Genomic DNA, 24,565 nt, shown 5'->3' on the forward strand with positions numbered 1-24,565 from the left:
CTACGGGCGGGGACGCGGCGGGCGGCCCCGAGGCGCCCGGCCCTGAAGGCCCCCCCCGCGGAGCCGGGCAGCGGCAGGAGGTGGTGCTGCCATCCCGCGACGTGACGGGCTGCGCGGAGGCCGGGAAAGGAAATGCAGCTGGCACCGCGCGTAGGGCCGCTTTAGGAAAGGAGCCTTGTGGGGCGGTGACGGCGACTGAGATCCGAAGAGGGCCGGCTGTCACACCGCTGCCCTTCCAGCCCGGGTTCTGGCCCCGCAGCCGGCTGCTCGGTCAGCACGGGCACCACGCACACCGGCGACCCTCCTTTCCCCTTCTTTCTTATATAGGATGTCAGCCCTGCGTAGCCCCGCAGCGTTTCGCAGCTCTGTGGCTCGAGGACAGTGCTGGTGAGTACAGACACGTCTGTGACATCGACAGGGGTTGAACCGATCATAGCAAAGTCACCCTCGGTCAGACCCAGCTCTGACACCTCCTTATCAGCGCTGCCCCGCAGCTCACGTGGCACGCAGCCCTGCAGTCCCACACAGCATTTCTGTCACACACAGACCTTTGGGACCTCAAGGAAAGGGAGCTGGAGGACAGGTGCCGTTTCACTCATGCAAAAGGTTGGGAAAAGGTTTAGGTACCAAGCAGTGAGCTCTTCTCAGGTAAATCCAAAACTGGAATACTCTCCGTTATTTATTTTGCTCTGACAGTTCCTTATCAATAGAGATTACTGTTAGAACAGCCATCTGTGAGTGACTTTTGACTATGCTGTGTCCTGACACTGCGTCTGCAGTACCATGCACTGGTTTTTCAGAGGAATTCTTCAGAGTTCGAACCACACTATAAGATTTTGTTGTTGTTGTTTTTCTTATCCTGACTAGCTTTGAGAAGGGCTCTCTACACTCTTTAGTCCCCATCCAGGATACGTTACCCTATAAAGCCTCTGCAAAATGAAGGCTTGTAGAGTACTGTGGCAGGTGCTTGAGTTCTATCAAACTCCTTCAGAGCAAGGAAACATTAAATGCTACCAGAGCAGGGAAATGAACATGACTGTGCCTCTGCACAGGTAAAAGAGTTTTGCGTTTAAAATGCTTGCAAACCCCTTCTCTAAACTAGAACTGAGAAGCGCTCTCTGATCCCGGTGGTAGGCAGCAGGACGAACAGTGTAGGATCACTTTGCCTCTTTTTTAGTTCATTCTTCAGTGGAGCCTTTAGTCTTGACTGGGCTTCCAAGGGCTTTTCCCATGCCTTCTGGAAATGTTCTGTTTGTCTTTTTGCTGTTGCTGACTGCACCGCATCACCCACACAATCACAGAGATGTTTTTAATCTAGTCGTGTTATATGGCATTTTATTGCATTATTCTTCTTTAGGTTTCTAGCACAGTATTTCTTTTTTAGTTCCATCACCTCAAGGAAAGCTTTTTCGCCCTGTACTTGCAGGCACTGTCAATAAAAAATGCAGTAGATGTCTTGGGACGTGTACCTGTTTTCTGTAGATTCCTCTGATTTTGTGTATCCCAGCATGATTTTACTCTAGAAATCACAGGCTCTCACTTATTTCCACACAGCTCCTGGCAAGAATTGAGGAAAGTGAGTCAGAATGGCATGTTAAGCTGTCACAGGATGTGCAACCTCTCTCCATATTCAGCTCAAAGGGGAGCAGACAGTGAACATTGCACTGCAGCAGGCAAAACTCTTGCACAACCTGTTGGGTTTGGCAGATAGAGCGAGCTGCTCTTGGGGTTTTCAGCCTTGGATTTGGAACCAGCTAAGATCAAATGACACAAATTAACCAGATGGGGGAAGCGGAGGGACAGCAGAAGGCAAAGTACAAGGACGAGATGCTTTATCTCCGTGATAAAAACCAACAGCAAGGCAAGTCTGTAGCAAAAGAGAATAAAAAACTTTTTTCACAAATGTTAACCATAAAAGGGGGTTAGGGGTAAGGAGAACGGCCATCCTTTGCTGGGTGTGGCAGGGAACATGACCACTGAGGACAAGGAAAAGGTTGAGGTTCTCAATGCCTGTTTTACATCTGTCTTTAAAAGTCAGACGGATTATTTTCAGGGTACTTTACTCCCTGACCTCAAAGTCTGGGATGGGGAGCAGAGTAAAACCCCGTGGTTCAGATGGAAACAGAGACCTACTATTCCATCTGGACTGTCACAAGTCCATGGGACCAGATGGGCTCCACCTGAGGGTGCTGAGAGAGCTGGCAGAGGTGATTACCAAGCTGCTTTCCACCATCCATCAGCATTCCTGGTCAACTGGAGAGGTCCCAGAGGACTGGAGGCTTGCCATTGTGACTCCCATCTACAAGAAGAGTCATAAGGAGCATACAGGGAGCTACAGGCCTGTCAGCCTCACCTCTGTGCCAAGGAAAGCTATGGAACAGATCATCTTGAGTGAGATCACACAGCATGTGCAAGACAACTAGGGGATCAGGCCCAGACAGCACAGGTTCACGAAAGACAGATCACAAGTGGTGTCCCCTGGGGTCAGAACTGGGGCATGTCCTGTTTAGTACCTTTATTGATGACCTGGATGAGGGGATTGAGTGCACCTACAGTAAGTTTGCAGATGACGCCAAACTGGGAGTTGATCTGCCTGGGAGTAGGATGGCCCTACAGAAGGATCTGGACAGGGTGGATTGCTGGGCTGAGGCCAATGGGATGAGCTTCAATAAGACCAAGTGCTGGTCCTGCATTTGCTTTGGCTCTCACAATGGTTTCACATGCACAAAGCCCAGTCTTGAGGCTCTGCAGGGAAATATATATCAAGAAAGCTCTGCTAACAAGCCTCATTTGAGGACTGTCTGATTTGGCTCTTGGCTTTTGTTGTCTCTGGTCTGTTTCTACTTGAACAGAAGCTGAGGAATTTATTATGCTGGTAACAGAAAGTTTGCTCTCTACAAAAAAGGGAGAAGTTGGAGGAGTTTGAAGTTACACAAACAGTGCTAAAAGAGGTTGCAAGGAGGGACCTATTTTATTCAGAGCGAAGCCCAGCCAGCTGGATGTGGTAAGCTGCAGGTTGCAGAAGAAAGGAAGTGGTTGGCAGCATGGCATAAACAGCCTCTTTTCTTCAGGCTCAGAACTACAGGCAAGCTGCTACGGCAGAGCAGCACCTACAGCAGTTACAGGTCAGGTGGCAACAGTGCAAATACTCTCAGGGCAAGTTACTGAGTTTGCTGGGCAGAATGCAAGAAGATAATAAAAATCAGAGAAAACAAGTTATTCTCTGCTTGTGTCAGCGCAGAAAATGAAAGCGTTTTTTGGGCAAACTTTGCTTTTCTCACTAGTGACATTTAGGATATCCTGCAAGCTGGAAGACCAGAGAGAGGATTGATCTGCCTGGCTTAGCTCATACCTGGGGGACACACACTGCAAACTCTGGTTCGTGGTGGCCTTTTGATCTAGAGGGCAGGTTTACTCAGGAAACTCAAATAAACAGATGGCTTGTTCCCCAAAACCGCAGGTGCAGCTGAAAGGAGATGTGAGACTGAGCAGCTGTTTCCATCTTTTCTGAGCACTGCTGTCACTGGACTAGCATTGACATGGCAGACACCTCAAACCCACTGCACCACACAGCCATCACTGTGGGCAGTGTAACCACCTAGCAGACCACAGACTTCCAGCTGAAAGCAGTGTTAAACAAGGAGGAAAAAACAGCTATGCAAACTGGGAGGATTCATAGTTCTTACCTGGAAAATGGAAGGGCAGAAACTGGAAGAGGACAGGAAGGTGTGCAAGGGGAGGCCGTGAGGAGGTTATGAAAGGGAACCACACAGGTCTGTGTAAGGAATCCAGGGCTGCCCCTTTCTCAGTTCTGTTTACAAATCCAAACAGAGCTAGGCCACACTGCAAGTGTAACAATTAACTTTACTGGAGAATATGTCATGACAGAAGAGTAGTGGAACATGAACATTATTTCAGCATTAGTTAGCTTGCTTGCTAAGCAGTGCACTTGCCCTGGGGCTGGCCACCAAGCCCCCTCTGCCCCCAGTACAGCCACAGCCACAGCAGCATTCAGCAGCGGGGAACCTGGTTTAAATGCATTCCATAGAGCTGTCTGAGGAAGGGATGGAGCACCGATGTGGTTTGAGGAAGGCTCCCACGTGGTTGGCAGTGATTTCAGCTAGAAAACCAGCTTTTCTCAACTGTGCATAAGCTATGTAAACGATGGCATAAGGCTGTTGTTGAGGATCTTCGTTCATGGGCTTCACCCTATCCTTCTCAGACCTCACTCGAAAACTCGCACAGCTCCCTCGCTCCGAGGGTCCCTTTGCTCTGATCTGTAACACAGCAGCCTCTAGTGGCCAGGAGCTCCCTTACCCTCTGGGCAGGGGAAGCAGCCAAGGGCTGCCTGCCTGCAGTCCAAGATGTAGTTTTCTTCCCTTCTAAGTTGCAAAAAGACTGTAATTGAAGCGCATTTTCTGGAATGCAGTTTTTTGTACTATTACTGGAGGAAATATTGAAATTTTACTAAAAGCTTACACAAAATAATTCATTTTAATTGGAGTGTGACACCCTTTGTTCTAATTGATTTGCTTTAAGAGCTGTTGCTTTAAGTGCTCCCGCAGCTCAGGTGCCATTTTCTCAGCGGGCACATTCTTGGCATTCAGGATCTCTTCGTGTGCTTCCTGGAAGAGCTGCTTCCCCACGGCTTCTTCCACCCTCCTGCGCCACTCCGCCAACTGGGGCCTCTCCTCAAAGAAGTTGTGGCCAGAAGCAACAGGCTGCAGAGAGAGCAACAGAACCCAGGCATCAGGCTTCCCTGCCAGCAGCCAGCCAGGGCTGGGAGCAGAACAAAGCACAGACGTGCCTCTCCTTTGAGGCAACAAAGTCACGGAGTTCATTAGGTGGAGTTCATCTCTGCTTCTTAACCTGCAGGAAGCAGTGCTGTCCCCTGGGAGCTGCAGTGGAAGCACAGCTGTGGCAGACCCCCAGACTGTGTAACGTGGAACACACAGCTCCACACACACCAATGTGCCTCTTCCAAATCCCTGTGATTTCTGTAGCTCATTGTATGACACTGAATTCTGGTAGTGGGAGACAATCAAATAGATTTATTCTCCCCTAAAACAGAAAGTGACTTTATTTCTACACAGCACACACAGCGCTACAGTTGTCTAGGAAGGAGGGTGAGGAGTCCCTGCTCTGCTGCTCAAAAGACAAAGCAGTGGTCAATGAGCACCTTACATTCAGCTGCCTCAAGACAAATGCAGTTCAGCTTCTCTCCTGAATCTGTGTTCTTTCAATCTCTCCTTCATCTTCCTCTGTCTACTTTTTTCCTTTTTTCCTGGAAAAAATACCAGAAAATGAAAATTTTGTCCAAACTTCTCTAAAGAGAAATTCCCTGGCAAACTCAATTCTGCTTGTGGTCAAAAAGGAACAAGTTTTAATTCCACTGAAGACTAAACTGCAGAGAGAAGGATCTGTCCTACAGAGATGCTGCTGCCCACAGCCCAGCTTGTAGATCTGACAGCACCGTGATCGAAGCTCACCTGCATGAGCTCCGCCACGGCCACGAGGTCTGCCAAGGAGATCTCACTGCCCGCAATGAAGGGCTTGCCCTGCAAGAACTTCTCCTCAAACTGATTCAGGACAACGTTCAGCTCCTCAGTAGCACTTTCCAACTTCTCTGAAGGCAGTGGCTGGCCTGCAAGGAGAGGAATCAGCACCTGGCAGGGAAAAGAACAGACACTGCTTTTTGCACGTTTCCCTCTAAACAAAGTCCAGGCCTCAAACTGCCTTCTTCTAAGGATCCCCCCAGTGTCCGTGCCCAAGAACAGCTGTTTGTTGAACAGAACAAGCTGTTGAACAGATGAATGTCAGTAACCATCTTTGCTTCCCATCTGTCTGTGTCTCCTCCCTAGAAAGTCTGAAATTTCAGCCACACGAGTCTTCTCTCAAGGGAGGGCTGCATCATCTTTAAACAGCTGCATTTTGTTTTCCAGTGGGATGTTCCTTCTCTCCATGAAGCTGGGCGGAAGGCAGCGAGCTGTGCCTGCTGCTTGCTGTTCATACAGGGTACATTCACCATGCACACTGCTTGGTCTGCACTGACAAAGAATGAGCCCCACAGACTTCAGAGCTATGGCTGCAGCACGAAGGATTCAGACTGCTTCATTTGGGCAAAGATCTACTACCAACCAGCCACATCAATCCCAGGTCTAGGTTTGTTCCTGTCACCCGGTTTGCATGCTCACTTAGAAAGGCCCAGCACACAGAGGGGTGCCGTAGCGCTCTCAGCTCTCAGTTTTTAGTGTACCTTACCTTACAAAGGAACACCTTGCTCGCCTTCCCACGAATGTTGGCCTGCTGCCATGACAGGAACTCATCAACTCTGGCCTGTTTCTGCAGGTCAGAGGGATACCAGTGATCGGGAGTCTTGAATTTCCGGGCCAGGTACATGAGGATGGCAACGCTGGCAGAGAGCAGGACAGAGCAGTGAGTGGTAAGCTGAGGTGAAGGCACCTCATCCTTTCTCCTTCTCCCAAATACTGCACTGCTGTGTGAGCAGCAGTACAAATGTAATTTAAGTCAGGTATAAGTGAGAATGTGTGATCATTGGGTGGTCACAGCACATGGCAGAGTTTGTGCTGGCTTGCTGGTTGCTCAGGGACAGCAATCGTCCATCGTGTCACCAGCAGGCCACCATTGCATGACCACCAACAGGCATCACCATTGCATCTGCCTGGCTGTGCTACAGTTACCCTGCAGACATTTCAGAGCGTACATAAACCACAGAATGAGTTCATTCCAACTCAGAGCTTAGCGCTGCCAGGCCATCCTGCAGCAGGTGCCTTCTGACAGATCTACACATTGAACTACAGCCCCCAGCTGAAGGCAGAGAGCAGAGGACATAGGGGCAGGTGTCTGAGCTCAGAAACATTGCCTGCATGCAAGCTAGCTCCAAGCAGCAGCTCAGAGTTTTCATCAAGCATCGGGACAAACAGTGCTTCAGCAGAGGACTGAGCTTATTTGTGCCTTACCTCTCTGCCAAGGTGAAGGAACCATCCTTCAGTGCAGGCACTTTCATCAGCATGTTCACCTTCCTGAACTCCTCGGTCCTATGCTGCCCTGAGGGAAATGAGAGATTTTTTCTCATCAGTGGTGCTCAGCACCCATCTGGGATCAGCTGAGGAGCCCACGGACAACACATGGACCATTTCTGGCTTTGTACAAATACAGCCCTGTACCACTTATTGCCTGCATACCAGAACAACCTCTTGACAAAGGTTCAGAGTCCTTTCATACCAGCAATGTTTGTCAACTCAAGGCGGTATCAGCACAAACTTTGTGCTTGGAGGCACCTGTCAGGGCATGAACACCAAGGAGCTTTGGGGGGAAGGGATCTCAGTACCACAGACACAGTGGGTTAACCACAGGGGTAGTGAGAAAGAAAGCAATTTTTCCCTTTCTTTTTTTTTTTCCTTTTTCTTGGAAAATGAGAAAATTCATATTAAACTCTCTTTACAGTCCTCTGTTTAGAGGAAACAAATTCCTATGATTCCATATAAAGCCACGAGAACTTTATTACAAACACATCAATAAGCTCTTTGCTCTTTGTGCGAGTTTTCTTTATCATAGATCAGAGCAAAAACAGACGTGAGTTTGCTTTTAAGCCATCTTTTAGGTCTCCTCTGTAAAGCAGGCAGAGTAAAGCCAACCAGAGGCGTTTTGTTCCTTTGGAGTCCCGCTGTGCTTTGTTACCTCTGGACCCAAACCCAGACACCTTCATTCACGCCAGCCTCTTCCCAGCCCCTGGCTTCAGAGTCACACACGTGCATCTCCACAGTCACATCTCTCCAGTGCCTTTCCCCCTGTCATTGCCCTCCTGCGTGAGTCACCTGGGAATCTTTGTGCCCCAGGAGATGCTCTGGAAAAGGTTTATTTTCCCAGAACTTGGCAAACCCAATCTCTGAGTAATTCTCTTTCAATTTTTCCATTCCTCTTCATGATCTCTCTGCTTGCCTGCCAGCCTCTTCTCATTTGGATCAACGTCTCACCACAACCACTCATCGGCAACAAGGGAAAAGACACTGTATGGGCTTTTACCCCAGCTGCAATCAGCCCCTACTGAGACAGGCCGTTAAGAGGAAAGCAGCATCAAGTGCATTCGGTGAGCAGCCAAGGCACGAAGGGGAACACCCAGAGCAGAAACCACAACACCCAGAGGTTTTTCTAATAACAAGCTGGAGCCTCTCTTGTTTCTCTATCAGTTTGAGCCTCGTAAACCTTCTCATCTTGCATTTTAATCCCAATACATTCACCGAATTTCACAACAGACCACTGGAAAGGCTGAAAGGCAGTTTTTACCAGCAAAGGAAAGAGATACAGATCTCCAGACGTCCTCTGATGAAAACGATACCTCTCTGAGGGGCTCCTACCCTCTGTCAGTTGGTTCTGGAACAAACAAAAGCCCTTCTCCCTTCTGCAGCCCTCAGCTTTCTGATTCTGACTGCTGCACTTCACCCTCCCCTGCCTTCGCCATCTCCCAGTGCTGTCAGCATGACTTCACCCCACTGTGCCCCACTGCTACACCCAGAGGAGAACCACACTGTACTGCAGCACGGAGCTCCCGTTACTTGGAAGGGGCGAACCCCACGCTGCTGGGTGCACTTCCCATCGCCTTTTGGCCGGCACCCCGAGGAGCCTTACTTCTCAGAACGACGTCTCTTTTTCTGTCCCCCATTTTCTGATGGACTGTTTTCAAAGAGCTCGCACACAGCTCTGCAGAACCTCAGCACGAGGTGGGGACGAGGGCGGCAGCACCGCCCCGTAACAACCGCAGTTTCCACACTGGACGTGAATCCCCCGCCCGCTGCTACCGGGGGGCAGCGGCCCCTTCCCATCCCCGCTCACCCTTCATCAGCTCCACCCGTTTGAACTCGAACGGGATGTTGTTGCACCGGGCGAAGAGGAAAACCGCCCGGCAAGGCTGCGAGAGCAGATCGAGGTACAGCTCCAGCCCCATGCTGCCTCCCTCGCTGCCGTCCTGTCCGTTCTGTCCCGCAGACGCCGGCACGGGGCGGGGCGGCACCGCGGAGGCGGACCCGGAGCTCCTGCCCCGTTCCCGGCTCTGCTCCGCACCGCCCGAACCGAACCCACGATGCAGCCGCTCCCCAGGACCCACAGGGCGAAGTTCTGCAACGTGTCATCAGGACCTGGTTCGGCTTAATCACTGTCCTTAATCACTGAATGATAAGACATGAAGGCACTTGATTAATGGGATGCTGTGCCCGGGCGAGTTCGTTCATGGGAACTCGCAGTTCTGGTGTAGGGCGTTGCACACATCTCCTCCATGACCAAACTGGATCATGGCAAAACCAACTTGACAGGCAGGTACAGCACCCGAGCAGCAGGAGGACAGATGCAGGCTTGGCTGCTGTGACAGTCACATGTTGCTCCTGCTGTGCTTACAGCATGTGAACGTCTTCCCCGACTTGCATCCCTCCAAGCTTTCCAATACCCTCCCTTTTATTTTTCCTCCATCATTGTATTGCCAACGATGGTGTACATTTACATTGTTTTACAAAACAACAAAAGCCAGAGCTGGATCTCTTCCTGCAGGTCTCCAAGGGCTGGTGGAGGCTACAACCACAGGCAGTTGTTAGTCAGGGGCTGAAAATACCAGAGGTAAATATAGAATTAAGGCTCTTAAATTCATAGTAGACATGAGATGTTTTAGTCTGCATTAACAGTAACACTTAGCACAGCTGCTGCTACCCCTTGTACTGATAGGAAGGAAACAATGCAGGCAAGGAAATAACAAAAAGACACAGCAATACAACCCAAAATCCACTGTCATCACCTCTGTATTTCAGAAACTTTGGGATAGTATACATAAAATCTTTTTAAAATATACGATGTCTATTTATTTAAAAGTTGCAGTTCATTCAATCTACAACGGTTCTTCGAAGGATTCTGCTCCAGGCACTGCACTGCACGCATTCCTATGCTTTCATGAGGATGCAGCTCCTTGCACAACATGGCAGAACTGAGCTGTCCAATTTCAGAGGCAAAAAAGGCACAACCCACACATCTGGTGACCAGCAGCTCCATCAGACCCGTGACCAAGAAGTGGACATGGCTCTTCTGTTCACTGGAGGCAGTTGTCAATATGCCAGTTGGGCAATGATGCAAAATCCTCTTCGAAAACAATTGCATTTGCTTCTTGAAAGCCAGTAAATTAAGCCTGTTTCCTGTGTCCTCGAAACGAGAATGAGGCATGTAACAGCTGATTTTAGACAAGATAAGCTTGAGGAGATGAGCACCGAGCTCAGGAACCACATCTCCTTGTTACTGTGCTGGTTATCTTCCGTGCCATGAAGCACAGCCACCTCTGCCTGCGTTCATTCAGACTCTTTTCTGTGCTCGCTCGACCTGTTCAAAATTAAAGTTGAGAAGGTGACTGGAAATGTTTCTGCCCAGGGCCATACAGAAGGGACTTTGGGCAGCAAAGTATCATGATCTGTTCTGCTCTGCCCCTAATAATCCAAATCTGCAACTCAAAATCGTAATTCTTCAAGAACAAAAGTTTGTCAAGTCCTCAAAGAAGAGAGCAGAACACTTACTCAAATCACACAGCACAAAACTATCCGTTACAGTTCCCTTGTCCACCAACGTGGCAAGTTAAATGCTATCCTGCTTCTGTCCAAAAGCTCTCAACTTTCTTACTGGTGTGTAAAGGTCTGCAGAAAATGCTTTCCTTCACACCAGAACAGACATGTCTCAGTCCAAGAGAAGGCTTCTGGACACTAATACTTGTGCTTGTCATGACTTGCAACGAACTGTAAACTGTAGCTTTAAATTTTTAATTTCCTTCCCCATTTTCTGCTGTTCTTCCCTCTTGCACTCACCTTGACTGTCCTCTCTAGTTTAGATAGAGCCTCCTCATATTGCTGCACCAATGGCTTTAACGACTTGCCCTTGACCAAGTGCTGCTTTATGTCTGGAATGCCAGCATCCTTCAACATCTGCCGAAACCTGCGTTCCTGCACAACAAAACAGACACAGCAGACAAAGAAGTGAGTGCCTCCCCTTCGCAGGGGGCAGCCTGCTGTCTCTCAGCTGGAAAATGAGCACATTTTGGGATTTTCTGCCCAGTCACAGTGACTGAATAAAGATTTTTCCAAGTACAAAACAGCTGACTGGAGAAGGTGAAAAGCAATTTGAACTTCCTGTTCCTTACAGTCCTCCACCTTTCCATTTCAAATGAATCTCATACCGATGACATACCTGGATTCTGAGGACCATGCTGAAAGCTAAGCCTGCTTTCCCTGCACGAGCTGTTCTTCCAACACTGAAATCAGGAGAAGGAACATCAGGTCAGTTCACTCATGCAGTAGTCACTGCCACATCTGCTTCAGGAGCCTGACTGTGAAACTCTCCAGATTTAGGAGGAAGTCTGGATTTTTATGTTTAACAGAGCTAGCCATGTGCTACAAAGGATGAACATTTCCAGAGTCCATTTACAGCTGCTGAGCCTCTGCAGTGTTCTGAGCCTCTGGAAACCCAACTTGACGTTCTTCAGGACAATGTTTCTAGCTCCTATAAAACACATTTTATATAACAGGGTGCTAGATTTCTGTTTTAATACTACATTGCTCTCGTGATGCCATGAATTAGCTTCTGATTTAAGAAGTTAGCTCTACACTGAAGTGAAAAGGAGCTTCAGCTCTGGATTTTTTTAAGTGCATGTTGCTTATACTAAGTATTTCAGAGAGCACCAGGCTCCAGCATCTCCCTTTTGCCCCTGCTTTGTCTTACCGGTGAATGTATGTCCTGATGAACTGAGGTGTGTCATAGTTTATTACACAGTTCACTCCTTTAATGTCAATCCCTCGAGCAGTGGCATCTGTGCTGATTAACCTGGTTTTCAATATTCATACAGTTATTTTCAGGTAACATCTCTGCCATTCCACAAACACATAGAAAACAGTTGAACACAGCACAGCTACTGCTAATCTCTGTTAAAACTGGGCAGTCAACTTCTGAGCACTAAGCATTCAAGCAGCACTGTAAGTCACAGAGTGTAACTGGCATTAGCTGCCTGTTCTAAGTGCCACTACAGTTACATATGAAAAGCTATAAAGCATTTCCAGGCTCTCCAAGCATGCAGCACTGAGCCAGACAGCTGCCAGCACACCACAGGTTACAAACCTGTAAACATCTGAGCATTCCTTAAAGGTACTGAATGCAGACAGTGAGGTGTCTGCCAGTAATCAAGGAAGAATTTAAATACACGGTTTGGACAAAAAGAAAATCCAGAAAATAAACATTTACCTTCTTTTGGGGGACATTTCACAGATGCAATCCCAATACAGTTATGAACATCACAAAGTGAATCAAAATTATGGATGGAAATGGATAGCATGGATAGTAAACCCAGCTGCCAATCTGAGCCAGGTCCCACGTTTTTCAACTCATTCCTGCACGCTGTTTTACAGGGGAGCCCTGTTTAAATATCCTCTTAATTCTAACTAGTTTTACACTAGAAATAGTGTATGTCCTGAGACTTACAGGAAACTCATTTAAGATACTCACAGTTGTATCTTTCCTTGTTCAAATTCCTTCATGGTTCTCTGTCTCTCGTTTGGAGCTAACCGAGAAGAAAACTCAGCCACAGTGATTCCACCAAAAGCTTGAACAAGCAGGAACAATCTGCAGGTGGATGGGACAGAAACCATCACCTCACCACTTCACTGTAACACCACCGTGGCCGCTATCTGCCAAATGGCCTCAGGAATATATTCACCTGTGGGAAGCCTCTCTGGAGTTGGTAAAACACAACACACGGGTGAACTTCTTTGTCAGCATGAAGTGCAAGAGGAGCAATGGCTTGGAATTCAGGTCACAAGGCACGTAACTTTGCTGCAGTCATCAGGGAAGAAGTTCAGAGACAAATTAGTTCTTGCCAGGGCTTTCTTCCCTGAAACTTACTACCTGTCCATAACCTACATAGACTTGGATGTTTTGCAACAAAACCAGTTCCCACAGTGCCACCCCCTATTTAGAACAAGTCACAGCAACACAGCACCAGGCAGAGGCAGGAGACCTATGTTGTTCTAGTGCTCTCACTTCTCTGTGGCAAGTAACAACACACACTGCCTTCTGGTCTGCAGATGGATTTGTATTCACATGCCTTAGAATACATGTGTAAAATACAACTTGAGACGGGCAGTTGAGAAGTGTACATTGCTGCTTATCTCCACTCCCTTTTGCAAGCAAATTTAATTTGGTATGAAGAGTTTAATTTTAAAGAATTCCGGTCCTAACCAAACAAACAGTAATGAGAAAACAGGTGAGTGAAGGCAGAGCTCTTGGAGTCACAAAAACTCCCAAAGCCACTTTCTCTCAGCATCTCTGTAACACAAGACGTTGAAGGAAAGGTGTATTTATTCATAGGCTACAAACATCACTAGATATCCCAGAGTTAAACTAATCTCAAAGTCTAATTTACTCAAACACCTTCTTTTTTCCAACAGCTACCACATAGGTTACTTCTACATTTGCAAGAGAATTCATATCATACCGACAGCCCCTCAGGCAGGGTGTACTTCTCTTCAGAATCCTGTTCGGTCTCTGTTCCATCTCTGAGTGTTTTTTTCTCAGAGTAGACAGACGTGAAGAGGCGAGGCTGAAACAAGCCCAACTGCTGCAGCTTCTCTGGGTCCTGGGTCAGCGTAGCTGAAAACAGCAGTTTCTGTAAGGGTATCTGAGGGTAACAGCAGCTGAAATGAACAGCATATGGAAACTGAACTCTGAGAATAGGGCAAAGGAACTCCCCCCCACGTGCCTTCAGATGATGTTATGAGGGAAACAATTAACTCTTTGACACCCATTTCCCACACTGGTAAGATCTTTCCCACTCTCCTTTAACAGTGGAGCTCACAGATGGAACTGGATCAGCATTCTCAACTCAACTGCTCAACCCTCATTTGTTACCTTGCGCCCCAGTTACCCCTGCCCCAATCCGAGTCACTGCCTTCCTTCACTGCTGATCTCGGTTTCTGATGCACCTCTGCCATGCTATTTGAAAAGAGCAGCTGCAGATGCACAGTTCAGCACTTTCCTTCAAATGACTCAGTATGTCAGAGGGCAGTGCTATTGTTTGCTGTGTAAATGATTCAGAGACTTGCACTATTTGTGTATTCTTTGGATGCTGCTTTAGTCTAGTTAAGGAACGCCTGAAGAAGACAATACTTAGATTTCAGCCTAAAAGACATCCTTTAATACCAGCTGTTCACTGCCTGCTTTTTCAAGCTTTGAAGTAGCTGCCTCACTTTGGCAGACAATTCTCTGAATATCCTTGCAAGCAGTTCAAAGAAATGCATTTTGCAGCTTACCCAGCTGCTGTTACAGGCCCTGGTTTGGTCCTCTGAAAAAGTGTACTGGAACCAGCTTCATTTTCTGCTTGGAATGCAGCTTTGACAACTTGGTTCAGCCAATTCTGGTGCATGTCATCAATCATACGGTCAGCTTCGTCTATGATCTGTAGCCACAAAGACAAAAAAAACTACATGTTAAACACTCTTGAATGTGGCAGCTCATTTATTTATTTAAATCTAGAACAGTGAGCCAGAATCCAAGATGTATAAAAGCTTCTCATCAACAGAAATGCTTACTTTGCCCATCTTTTCTCAAATGAAGGCACACCTTTCTATCCCCAAACTGAATTCTGCTTTCATTTCAGTTGCTCAGAAGCCAACCAGACACTCAAACCACACACAAGTTCATTTGCACTTCTGCAAATACATGTTTGTATTTAAGAGAAAACACTTCAAACCCTAATTAAGTTGGAAGCCATGTCTCTATACAGATTCCAATATGGTGGAACTTGAAACCCTGATAATTAACCCTGGGAAAAAAAAAACAAAACACCACACACTATTTTTTGTGTCTGCAAGGGTAAGTAAGTGTCACAAGTGGGAACAGAACTTCTCATCTTAAGGCAGCTGCATGAACTGCCTAAAGCACGAACCAAGTACACACAACAGTTCCAACACAGATATATTTATGCCCTGTGCAAGAACAAAGCAAGAATTACAGACCCAACAGCCCGTGCTCTGCAATGGGAGACGTGTGGAGGTGACTCACCAGGAAGCGAAGCTGCGTCAGGCTGAACCCTGGGGTCTTGCTGATGTGATCTGCGAGCCGCCCTGGTGTGGCCACAATAATATCAGCAAGGCTGCAGTAGCCTGTCACCCTGCAAGAACAAGCTGCTCATCAGTAAGCTTCTCCCCACGCTGTAAAGCATGTAACAGAGATCTTTGGTAAGAAGGCCCGAAGATTTTCCACGTGTTTTTTCATTTATGGTAATTTTAGAATTGCAATTCAAATATCCAATTTACCAGCAAACAAAAGCAATACTGGGCACTAAATCCTGCTCTCCATTGTACTGCCCCAGTTTAAACAAAAAGTAACATTCTTCGATGCAAGTCAGAACAGAACACTTAAGGAAAGTTGCAGCAAAAAGCAGTAGGTCAGTTGTTTCTGTGGGCACACAGTGTTTCATTCTACTCAGGTACTGAAGAGCCCTAAAAATCTGAAAATGTAACAACTGCAAGAAAGAACTGAAGCAGGCACCTGGGAAAAAAACAACAACAGCCTCTAGCATATAAACCCACTATCCAAAATCTTCTCGCACGATGGTGCAATACAACAGTTTGTATTTTGACCTCTGCTTGTGGAGATTAGAGTTTACAACCTCTATAAACCTTATCAAAAGACCACTTAACCTACTTTTTCTGGACGAGCATTTCTTGCTCCTTTGCGAAAGATTTCTGGCCAGTAATCAATACAACCTTCAGACCTGTCCCATCGGTGTAAATGTTGAACACTTTACTCACCTGTAAAGAAACGGGCTTTGTTAGCTGCAAGAAAATCAGTGAAACTGATACTTTTCATTAACAATCCCACTGACAGAGCATTCAGCCTGCTTTCCTGAACAGCCATGCAAATATTTACTGCGTCAGCCCTTCTTTCAGCACAGTTCTGCTCAGCTAGAAAGGTGAAGAGCTACTTACCTGTTGTGCCAGTTCCTTGGTGGGCAGAACAACCAGAGCTCGCACTTGGCAAACTACCCTATCCAGCAGAACCTGTAAAAACAAAGGTCAAATGAGGCCCTAACACAACGGGGTGAGAAGGAGTTTCTTTAAACTAATGAGAAGAGAGAGGCTTCACACGTCCTCCCAGAGTTTTACATTTCTGTTTTATTCCCTTTCAACTCCTCGTGTTTTGTCAGCTGTCTGCAGAAGAGCAGTGAGCACAAGTGGGTTCATGTAGACCCTTCACACAGCTCTGAGCAAAAATCCCTGCTGATTGGCATTCACAAGTTTCTCGGCTTTCTCATCTACTTTTAAGTTTAAGTTTTGCCTGAACAAAAGCAACTCCACGTTTTCCCTACAGGTATTTTGCTGGTAGTAAAAACTCACCTGCACTATTGGGATGACAAAAGACAGGGTTTTTCCACTGCCAGTGGGTGCTGAGACACAGATGTCCCTGGGGCGGTATCCTCCCTGCCCCATCAAATACCCATTGGATGCACTCTGCAGAACAGCAGGTATCACCTCTGCCTGAACTGAACAGAAATGGAAACACACATTACTTGCAGAGTTAATTAACTAGACTAAGACTGGTTTATCTAGGAAATCCATGTTGTATACAACAAATCTGTGTCCACATCTGTACCATTGCTGCTGCAGGTGTAAGACTAGAAGAAGTAAAACCAGTACAGATACTGTCTGCTTTTTCCTCCAGGTCTTTTTCATTTGTGAGCTTAGCATTGAGCACAGAGATTTCCTTCCCCAAGAATTCAGCTATTTCTTATGCTCAGAATAGATGTTACTCTGTCAAATACTGTTTTCAACACATGCCCATATTGTTGTATTCATATTGGGATGGTACTGGGCAGATTTAAAACCCACGGATACTTGTCTGTGAGCATCCTTTTTTTTTGAAGTACACAAAATATGCATCAAGGAAAATCAGCATTACCTGCCAAGGAGCAAAACAAACACTTTCCATAGGCTTTGAAGTCATTCAAGTTTGCTGCAAGAGGGTGCTACAAGAAAGTTTGCTGCAAGAGAGTTTGCTACAAGGACTGAAAGAAACAGTCCTGTAAAAACAACGGCTATGACTGCCAGCTGTGAACTCTCTTATTTCCCTCCCTCACAACTCGTCCTCACAAACCAGCGATCTTGTTTCATCTGAGAGGTTTAGCAGCCAGGGAACTAAGTAGAAGAAGTGGAATAACAAAAGCAAGCTCTCCCTCTTTCGGTTTCTGTGCGCTATTGCTTCAAAACATTCTGTGTAGTTGCATTTATGACTAGACAACAGCCTTCAATTACTAGAACACACACCTCATGAAAACAGAGGTTAAAAACTGAATTCATTAATGCATTAAGCTTGCTTTTGTTTCATGCTTCATCTCATTGACTACACAAATCATAGAGCAAGAGTGAAGGAAATATGTAAACAAATTTAGAGAAAGAAGAGCACTAACAAGGTACCTGGAAAAAAGGACTCTATTCCATTCATTTGCAGCTTTTTCAACAGCTTGGGGTGAATTCCTGGGACATCTCTGATTGGAATTAGATTCTCTTTAATACGTTTTTGTACTAGCTTGGGTTGAGCAAGCCAGTGTGGCAAGAAGGGCTGTACCTGAGGTGAGAGAAAAAGAGAGTAGCAAGGTGCTTTTTTGCCACCAAACAGACAAAGCTATATACTAAATACATGCTAATGAGGCACCTTTTCATTCCTAGCTATCATCAAAATTCTGTCAAGGCAATTACCTTCTGCACAGGCTTTTTATCATAATCTCCAAGAACTGCCAGGCTGGAAGGTGGTGGTTGTGCTTCTTCCCCCAAGGCTGCCGAGGGCAGCTCCTCCTCTGCGCTTTGGTTTCCTTCAGCTCCTTCACTGCTCTCTTTCTTCCTCGCATCAGCCCCTTCAGTTCCCTCATCCCTCTTTTTCCTTTTAGAGGATTTTTTTTTAAGGTTGCTCCTGTCTTCCCGCTGTTCGGTGTCTCCTTCAGAATCTAGGTAACAGCAACGCAGAGCTATAGATCACAACGTGCCACAGAAAAGGGATACGGGGAATGTTTTCCATCACAGAACTTAACCAAGCTTATCCCCGAATTCAAGCACAAGAGCCAAACGTTGCTTTGGTGCTACGGGGGCAGCTGAGCACCGTGCTGACACGCAGCCCTTTTTCCCTTACACTGCACCGGTCCCCGATGTTTGCAATATCGTGTTTTCTACTAGAAAAGGAATTGCTCAGGAAGCAGATGGCGGTGAGGGCGGCAGTGTCACCGTTACCTGCCGCAGGGCCCGGCTCTCTCTCTCTCTTCCTCTTCAGTACCGCACTGCCGCCCTCGCATTCCTTCCTCAGCCCTTCCCGGCCCTGCGCGGCACCTTCTACGTTTCTCTTCCCCTCCGCGGCTCCATCCTCCGGTCCCGCTCCGCCGAGCTCCCGCTGCCGGGTCAGCTGCCGGGCCTTCGCCTGCTCGCGGAGCCGCTCCAGCAGGGTCCGAGCCCGCTCCTCCTGCGCCTCGTGGTTCGCATCCTCCTCCTCCTCCTCCTCTCCGACGTACCTGAAACGGCCGACAAGCAGCCCGTCACGCACAGCCGCCACGCATGGCCGCAGCCCCGCGCCGCGCCGCCCACCTGCTGACCGCGAACAGCGCCATGGCCGCCTGAGGGGGGCGCGCCGTGATGACGTTACGGTCTCGCGCGACGGAAGACTCCAGAAAGGCGGGAGAGGGCGCTGAGGAGCCGGGAACGCCTGCGCCGTGAGGGGAGGGGGAGCCAAGATGGCGGCTGAGGGGAACGTGGAAGTTGTGAGCCCGGCGCGGCGCTGACTGCGGCACGGCCTAAGCATGTCTAGGGCAACAGAGGTCTAAGCGCACCTATGGAGCGCAGTGAGGTAGAGACAGCCCTGTGGCACTGCTGCACTCCCATGCAGCATAACTGTGAAGTGCCAGCTCCTACACGTGGAAACAAATCCAAATCCTCCATTTGTTTTAACAACCACAGCAATCACCCAGCCCCATCCACAACTGAAGGCCACACCAGACAGCTTATTTCTAAATCTTTATTTGTTTTCTACACAGAGAAAACAGAGGAATGTTGAAGCAGCAGTACTGAAACACACTAACGAGGAGCCATCCATCCGTGAGTGCACACAAATAGCACAGGGCCGGCTGTGTGGTGGTCTCTAATGGGCAGCATGAGGGGAGGAATGGGAGCAGCCTTTGGGCACAGGAGGGAGAGCTCTATGCAAAGGTGGAACCGTTCCAGCCCACGTTGGCAGCGTTTATGTCGAAGTAGTTGATGTACACCCTGCAGAAGAGGCACAGGAATACACAAAAAATGAGTTATTAGCTAGTTTCTGTAAGCAATGAGTGAGACAAGGCAACAGGATAGAGGAGAGTGCTCTCCTGCCTCCCAGAAACAAGAGTTTTTACTGAAACCCGTTTAACATTGTGTGATAACCTCCATCAGCTGATATTCCTGGAGCCTCTGGAACCATTCTTTCTATCCAATACAAGCTCTTCAGTCAGGAAGAACTCGGGCACCTTTTGGGTAGCAGCCTGTCCACAATTCCAGAGACCAACCTCTTGTTTCAGAGCACTGCAGTCTCACACAGCAGACCAACACACAGCCCAGAGGCTCTGTGCTTCTTCCTTCCAACACGTGGATGTGAGGCAGCAGGCTGGTTCTGCCTATCACTGCTGCATGTGGGCACTCCCCATAGCAGGCTGCAGACAGTTCATGCACAGGTAGAGCTAATTCCTACTTGCCTGTGAGCTCCAGCCTACTACTGCTTCTCCCTCGTGCTTTCAGGCCCCACCATGAGGAAACATCAGACCCCAGGAGTGAATGAATCTGCACTGTGGACTCTGCCAATGCTCAGGTGTTCTTTCCTACAAGGCTTTCTGGAGAACTTCCAAGGGAAAGATGCAGGCAACAAACTTTAAAACAGACATGAAGAGCTGCAAGAGATTACTTTGTGTTCTCCTAAGCACTTATTGCTGGCTCTTTATGTTTTCAAATGAAGTTTCCAAAGCAGCAGATGAAAAGGACCACATCCCAACCCTACCTGTCTGCAGATACGTGCAAGTGCTTTGCAATCATATCGCACAGCAGCTTGGTGTAGGTCTTGTTCTGCTGCCCTCCGATTTTGCCAATGCTGTAGAGGCTGCAGAGAGCGCAGGGATCCGTGGAGCCCCCAAAGGACATCATTTGATCAGGTACGATGTGCACAGCTATGTACTGCAATGAACAAAGCGGGCAGAGGGTTAATAACGCGCAGCCCTCTTTGCAGGTAGAGCACTTAACAGCACGGAGCATTATGCAATAGCGCCGTGTCCTTTCTGAGGCCGCGGTGAAGCACAGCGCGAGTGGCACCGACCCACGAGCCGGGCTCTGAGGCCGAGGGAAGGCGAAGGCTGCGTTCGGACCGCGGCCACGCGGCGGAGATGGAGGCCGGAGGGCCGGGCCGGCTCCGCAGCTCCCAGCGCGGCCCATCGCCGCGGGGCAGCACTGCCGGGCTGCGATTGCCCGGCCCGCGACGCTCGGCTTGCGGCCCCCGCGTAGCGCTCCCACCCCTCCATTCGTTCCCCACTCATCTCCCATTCATCCCCACGCGGCCCCGAGGAGCGGCCCCGCGCATAGCGCTCTCCGCCCGCCCCCCGGGCTTCACCTGCGCGGGTTTGCCGGTAGCCTTGGCCAGCTGCTGGGTGAGCTCGCCCAGCAGGCTGTCGGGCACGGCGTCCTTGCAGACGTTGGTGTGGATGGTGAACATGGGCATGGCGGCGGCGAGGGGCTGCGAGCGGAGAGGAGCGAAGGAACCGCGAGAGATGGCGGGGCTTGGAGTGCGCGCGGGGCTGCGCCGAGCCGGCCTTAAAGGGACCGCGCCCTGCGGGGCGGAGATCGGGGCGGTGCCTCCGCAGGGCCGCGCACCGAGCAGCTCCGCTGTGCCAGGGCCCGGCCGGAGCGCGGCTGCTGCCTTCTGCCGTTATTCCTGCTCGGTGTTACGACGGCGAGCATATTTACAGCGTGCGTTACTGACTGCACGCTGCAGTTGGGCCCTGCTGCTCCGGGCGGCTCGCACACAGCCCTACACGCGCACGTGTGGGGCTGCCGTCCAGGATTCTGCAGAATAGGGAGACAAGCCCTGATTGATGCATGATGCATTTTTTTCCTTTTGACAAATCAAGTAATTCGTGCCTTTTTTTTTTTTTTTTTAATTAAACTGTGTGCATAACTTTAATAACACGTGAGGGAAAACTTGACTTGTGAGCATGATAATCTGTGATGTTCTTCAGTCAAATTGAAAGCGATCTCAAACTCCTCGTTTCCATCTTCACACCATATTTTTCCACTGGAAAAAAAAAAAAAATAAAAGCAGAAGGGATTTTTTTTTTTAGCGATGACACGGTGTGAATCCATTGGGCGGCGAGAGGCAGCCTGAGCCGAGCCTGCCGCTGAGCCCTGTGATGCTGTGATGCGGCGCACGTAGGCTGCGGAGGGCACCCGGCAGTGCCTGAGCTGCTCGGAGTGACTCACGGGAAGGCAGAGGGGAAATCAGGGCTCTGCACCGACGGTTTCCAGGCAGGAATCAGACGCATGAACTTTCAGCAAAGTTTTACTGCGTCTACTAGAGAGCTTGACCGTCCATCTGCATGGCACATGTGAGCACACGCAGCCCCGAGCAAGGAGTGCAGGATGCAGTTTGAAGCTGCAGGGCTGACACGCAGCAGTCCCAGCTCGTGTTGCTCACACAATAGAGAGGCACCTGCAGTTCCATGCTGTTTTATCCCTTTGACTCTTAGTATTTTCATGGCTTCTAAAAATGAAGGTAAAATATTTTACAGAAGTGCATCAAACAGCTTTCTGATGATGTGCTACAGTCACACCAAGAAAGGCGAAAGGAAAGGCTTTTAGGTTCCTTATTAGAGAGTGCATAGCAAGACTGGTAACAGGTAGGGGTGGTCTCGATGATACTTTGTCTCGGAGTTACCTTAGGAACATACAGTTCAGTGTGTGGATGCTCTGAAAACTACCCAGAAGGCCTGTAGCACAGAAAGGCTTCCAAGGAGACTTCGGGCAGGATAAGGAGCCGAGAGAGCATCAGGAAACAGAGGTGTCATTCTTTGAGCTGGTGGCTCTATGAAGGTGGCAGACTGTTTTCTGGAGAAGGGAGCAGCCTCCTCAGCTGGAGGACTGCTGTGGTAGGGGGCTGCATACCCACTGTGAGAGCACATCTACCTGCCATCGTGCCTTGCTTTCTCAGCATTCAGCACTGCCAGGCTGTGAGCAGGAATGAACCATGTTCATAAGGTACATTGTATTTAGTTTTGAGGAAACACCTTGCTTCCTTGGTTGTGCTGCTTTGATTCGCTGACCAGTTGCCGTATGTTATCCCCAGAAACCTCTTCTTGCAGGTTGAGGCGCAGGCGTTCAGTTAGAAACTGTTGTCTGCAAAGCAAGGCTGTGATGGGTGAAATGGGATGTTCACAATAGTGCTTAAAATAGGGGTGAGAGGGGGTTGTAATTCCAGAAAAAAAAAAACAAAAATCAGATGTATTGTGATTTTTTTATTTTTTATTTTTAATATTAGCATTGTTTTTAAAAGAGATTCAGGAAACAGATCTGTATTCAATCTGTTTTACTTTGGAAGCAAATTATATTATCTGACCTAGGGCTTGAATAATACATTTTATATGGAAATCTTCCTTTCGTAATTCACCACTTTGACATCTGGGAATGGCTCACTGTGCATCTCCCTCATTTTGAGCTGTGCTCTAATCTTCATGTCATTGCAAATTGTTCTGTGGGTGAAAAAGGGAGGGCAGAGCAGTGGACAGTGGGTTTTTCCACTTGCTGCCTCTGCCTGGTCTGAGCTCAGAGACACTATTGGAGCACAAGTGTTTCTGCAAAGCAGCTACATGTGCACGGAGTTACGACTAAGGTGGACCTGGGCTGCAGTCCAGCTGTTTTAAGTAAAAGGCCTTCCTTCTTGTGAAGGAAGACCCATAGAGCACACCGATAGCTTCCTGACTTACATTTAAATACATTCTGAAATCAGGTCAAGATTGATGTGTTTAAGCTTGGCTGGGCTGCCCAGCATGAATGGGGCAAAGGCATACCTACATGCAGAGCTCATCTTCAAACAGAAGATTGCATTGTTTTAAAGAGAAGCTTCTATTAGGAATATCTGAGAAAGCTCCCTCTCATCTCAGCCATATCTCCACAATAATATGAGATTCTCCACTCAGGTTCCCACTGGATTTCTACCTTTACTTAGGCAGCAGACAAGATGTTAGAACAGCAGGGTGTAGCACTGTTGCTTTTTACCTTTGTGCCAATTGCAGATAACATGAGCAGAGCTTCAGTATTCAGAGACCTGGTGAGTGTTAAAGGCTAAGCTGTCACCACCTCAGAACACCTCAACCAAAGGTGGTGTTGTTGCAGCCCACATTGCCAGCACTGATCTCAAAGAAGCTGACAAAGCCTGAAGGAGAAGACAGATGCTGTTGGCTGCTGGGAGAAGAGTGCAGCAGGAACCCAGAGCTCTTTTCCTCTCAGGGCTGCACTACCTCTCTGCAACTTACATGCTTCTTACTGCAGATTCTGCAAGGTGCACTCGCGTGTTGCTCCCCCTAAATACCTTGTCTTCTTGCATTCTGGAGCTGGTGTTGTTTTTCTGCTTCTTGTTTTAAGGCGATCTCAGGATGCTGTGTTTAAAACAGAGTCTGCTCTGCAGCAGACTGGTGTACATGTTCAGGAGAAGCACTAGAAATGCTTCTGTCCAAATCAAAGCTTTTTTTTAGTAGTTCTCCATCTGTACCCCACAGACAGTGGTGAGGTATTGGTACTTATTACTCAAATGATCAATTTAAGCACATGAAGTTATTGCATCTGTCCCTGGGCTTGCACACACATGAGATCTGTGGTATGTATGGTGACTCAGCCTCTATCATTTTAACCAAGACAGATTTTACAGCCCTTGGACTTGGCAGCTCAGGTAGTTGGCTCCTTTCCTCTTTTTAACTGGAGAGCTGCCCTACTCATTGGGCATTTAGCATCTTTAAGCCGAATGTTAACAGAAAAACACTGGACTGCAAGTTTGGGATTAATAGGTTTAACAATCTGTGGAAAGTCATGTCAGACAAGTGAGCTCACCTGTCAGATGGTATTTTCAGCTGTTTGTTTAGCAGGTGACAAAGCAAGTTAGAGTAGACTTTGTTCTCCTGCTCTCCTGTCTTCCCAGTGTAAAGAAAGCATGTAGCACAAAGGTCTGTGATGCCAGTAAAGGACATCTCCAAATCAGGAGAGATCTGTATTTCTAGGTACTGCTGGAAGAAAGAATATTATCCTCCTTTGCCATGTTTGGAAAAGCTAAAAAATCCCAGAAGATATCTGCATACCTGAACTGCTAGGAAAATAGTTGTATCATGTATGGCCTTGAATTTCTCCTGTATGTATGTATTCTTTGCATTCTCAGACCTCATGAATATCTCTGAAAGTCACAAAGATGAGAACTGTTGAAGTACAACCACACTCCC

The 24,565-nt window shown here is 48.1% G+C and overlaps 3 protein-coding genes and 1 long non-coding RNA gene across 4 annotated transcripts; 1 reads left to right on the forward strand and 3 right to left on the reverse strand.

The window, feature by feature from the left end:
- The first annotated feature begins 70 nt into the window (after nt 1-70).
- On the forward strand, nt 71-16,737 carry LOC122176883. Its single transcript, XR_006177863.1, has 2 exons — nt 71-387; nt 5,943-16,737. It is a non-coding gene; the product is annotated as an uncharacterized LOC122176883 (long non-coding RNA).
- LOC122176882 (glutathione S-transferase theta-1-like) lies at nt 3,845-9,002 on the reverse strand. The gene is made up of 5 exons (XM_042865845.1): nt 8,854-9,002; nt 6,981-7,068; nt 6,262-6,412; nt 5,490-5,666; nt 3,845-4,721 (listed from the first exon to the last, which is right to left on the reverse strand). Exons 1-5 carry the CDS (start codon nt 8,963-8,965, stop codon nt 4,521-4,523), a joined length of 729 nt encoding a protein of 242 aa, XP_042721779.1. The 5' UTR covers nt 8,966-9,002; the 3' UTR covers nt 3,845-4,520.
- DDX51 (DEAD-box helicase 51) lies at nt 9,645-18,699 on the reverse strand. The gene is made up of 16 exons (XM_042865842.1): nt 18,660-18,699; nt 18,312-18,586; nt 17,787-18,031; nt 17,505-17,655; nt 16,428-16,573; nt 16,020-16,091; nt 15,736-15,842; nt 15,091-15,199; nt 14,340-14,485; nt 13,526-13,724; nt 12,749-12,864; nt 12,538-12,654; nt 11,761-11,862; nt 11,230-11,293; nt 10,851-10,985; nt 9,645-10,374 (listed from the first exon to the last, which is right to left on the reverse strand). The coding sequence occupies exons 1-16, from the start codon at nt 18,680-18,682 to the stop codon at nt 10,348-10,350; spliced, it is 2,034 nt and encodes a 677-aa protein (XP_042721776.1). The 5' UTR covers nt 18,683-18,699; the 3' UTR covers nt 9,645-10,347.
- Nucleotides 18,700-19,072: 373 nt separating this feature from the next.
- On the reverse strand, nt 19,073-20,881 carry MIF (macrophage migration inhibitory factor). Its single transcript, XM_042865806.1, has 3 exons — nt 20,698-20,881; nt 20,095-20,267; nt 19,073-19,334 (listed from the first exon to the last, which is right to left on the reverse strand). The coding sequence occupies exons 1-3, from the start codon at nt 20,803-20,805 to the stop codon at nt 19,268-19,270; spliced, it is 348 nt and encodes a 115-aa protein (XP_042721740.1). The 5' UTR covers nt 20,806-20,881; the 3' UTR covers nt 19,073-19,267.
- Nucleotides 20,882-24,565: the final 3,684 nt, after the last annotated feature.

This window comes from Lagopus leucura, unplaced genomic scaffold (assembly GCF_019238085.1).
Source record: "Lagopus leucura isolate 7727_CA_CO unplaced genomic scaffold, USGS_WTPT01 Super-Scaffold_806, whole genome shotgun sequence".
Lineage (NCBI taxonomy): Eukaryota > Metazoa > Chordata > Aves > Galliformes > Phasianidae > Lagopus > Lagopus leucura.

Coding starts and splice junctions, on each gene's coding strand:
- MIF (XM_042865806.1), bottom strand. CDS start 20,805: ATGCCCATGTTCACCATCCACACCAACGTCTGCAAGGACGCCGTGCCC. Junction 20,268..20,697: donor CTACCGGCAAACCCGCGCAG/GTGAAGCCCGGG, acceptor TGTTCATTGCAG/TACATAGCTGTGCACATCGT. Junction 19,335..20,094: donor TTGCACGTATCTGCAGACAG/GTAGGGTTGGGA, acceptor CCTCTTCTGCAG/GGTGTACATCAACTACTTCG.
- LOC122176882 (XM_042865845.1), bottom strand. CDS start 8,965: ATGGGGCTGGAGCTGTACCTCGATCTGCTCTCGCAGCCTTGCCGGGCG. Junction 6,413..6,980: donor TCCTTCACCTTGGCAGAGAG/GTAAGGCACAAA, acceptor GCTCTCTGCCAG/CGTTGCCATCCTCATGTACC. Junction 5,667..6,261: donor GCAAGGTGTTCCTTTGTAAG/GTAAGGTACACT, acceptor TTTCCCTGCCAG/GTGCTGATTCCTCTCCTTGC.
- DDX51 (XM_042865842.1), bottom strand. CDS start 18,682: ATGGCGCTGTTCGCGGTCAGCAG. Junction 11,294..11,760: donor ATCAGGACATACATTCACCG/GTAAGACAAAGC, acceptor TCCTGATTTCAG/TGTTGGAAGAACAGCTCGTG. Junction 10,986..11,229: donor GCATGGTCCTCAGAATCCAG/GTATGTCATCGG, acceptor TTTGTTGTGCAG/GAACGCAGGTTTCGGCAGAT.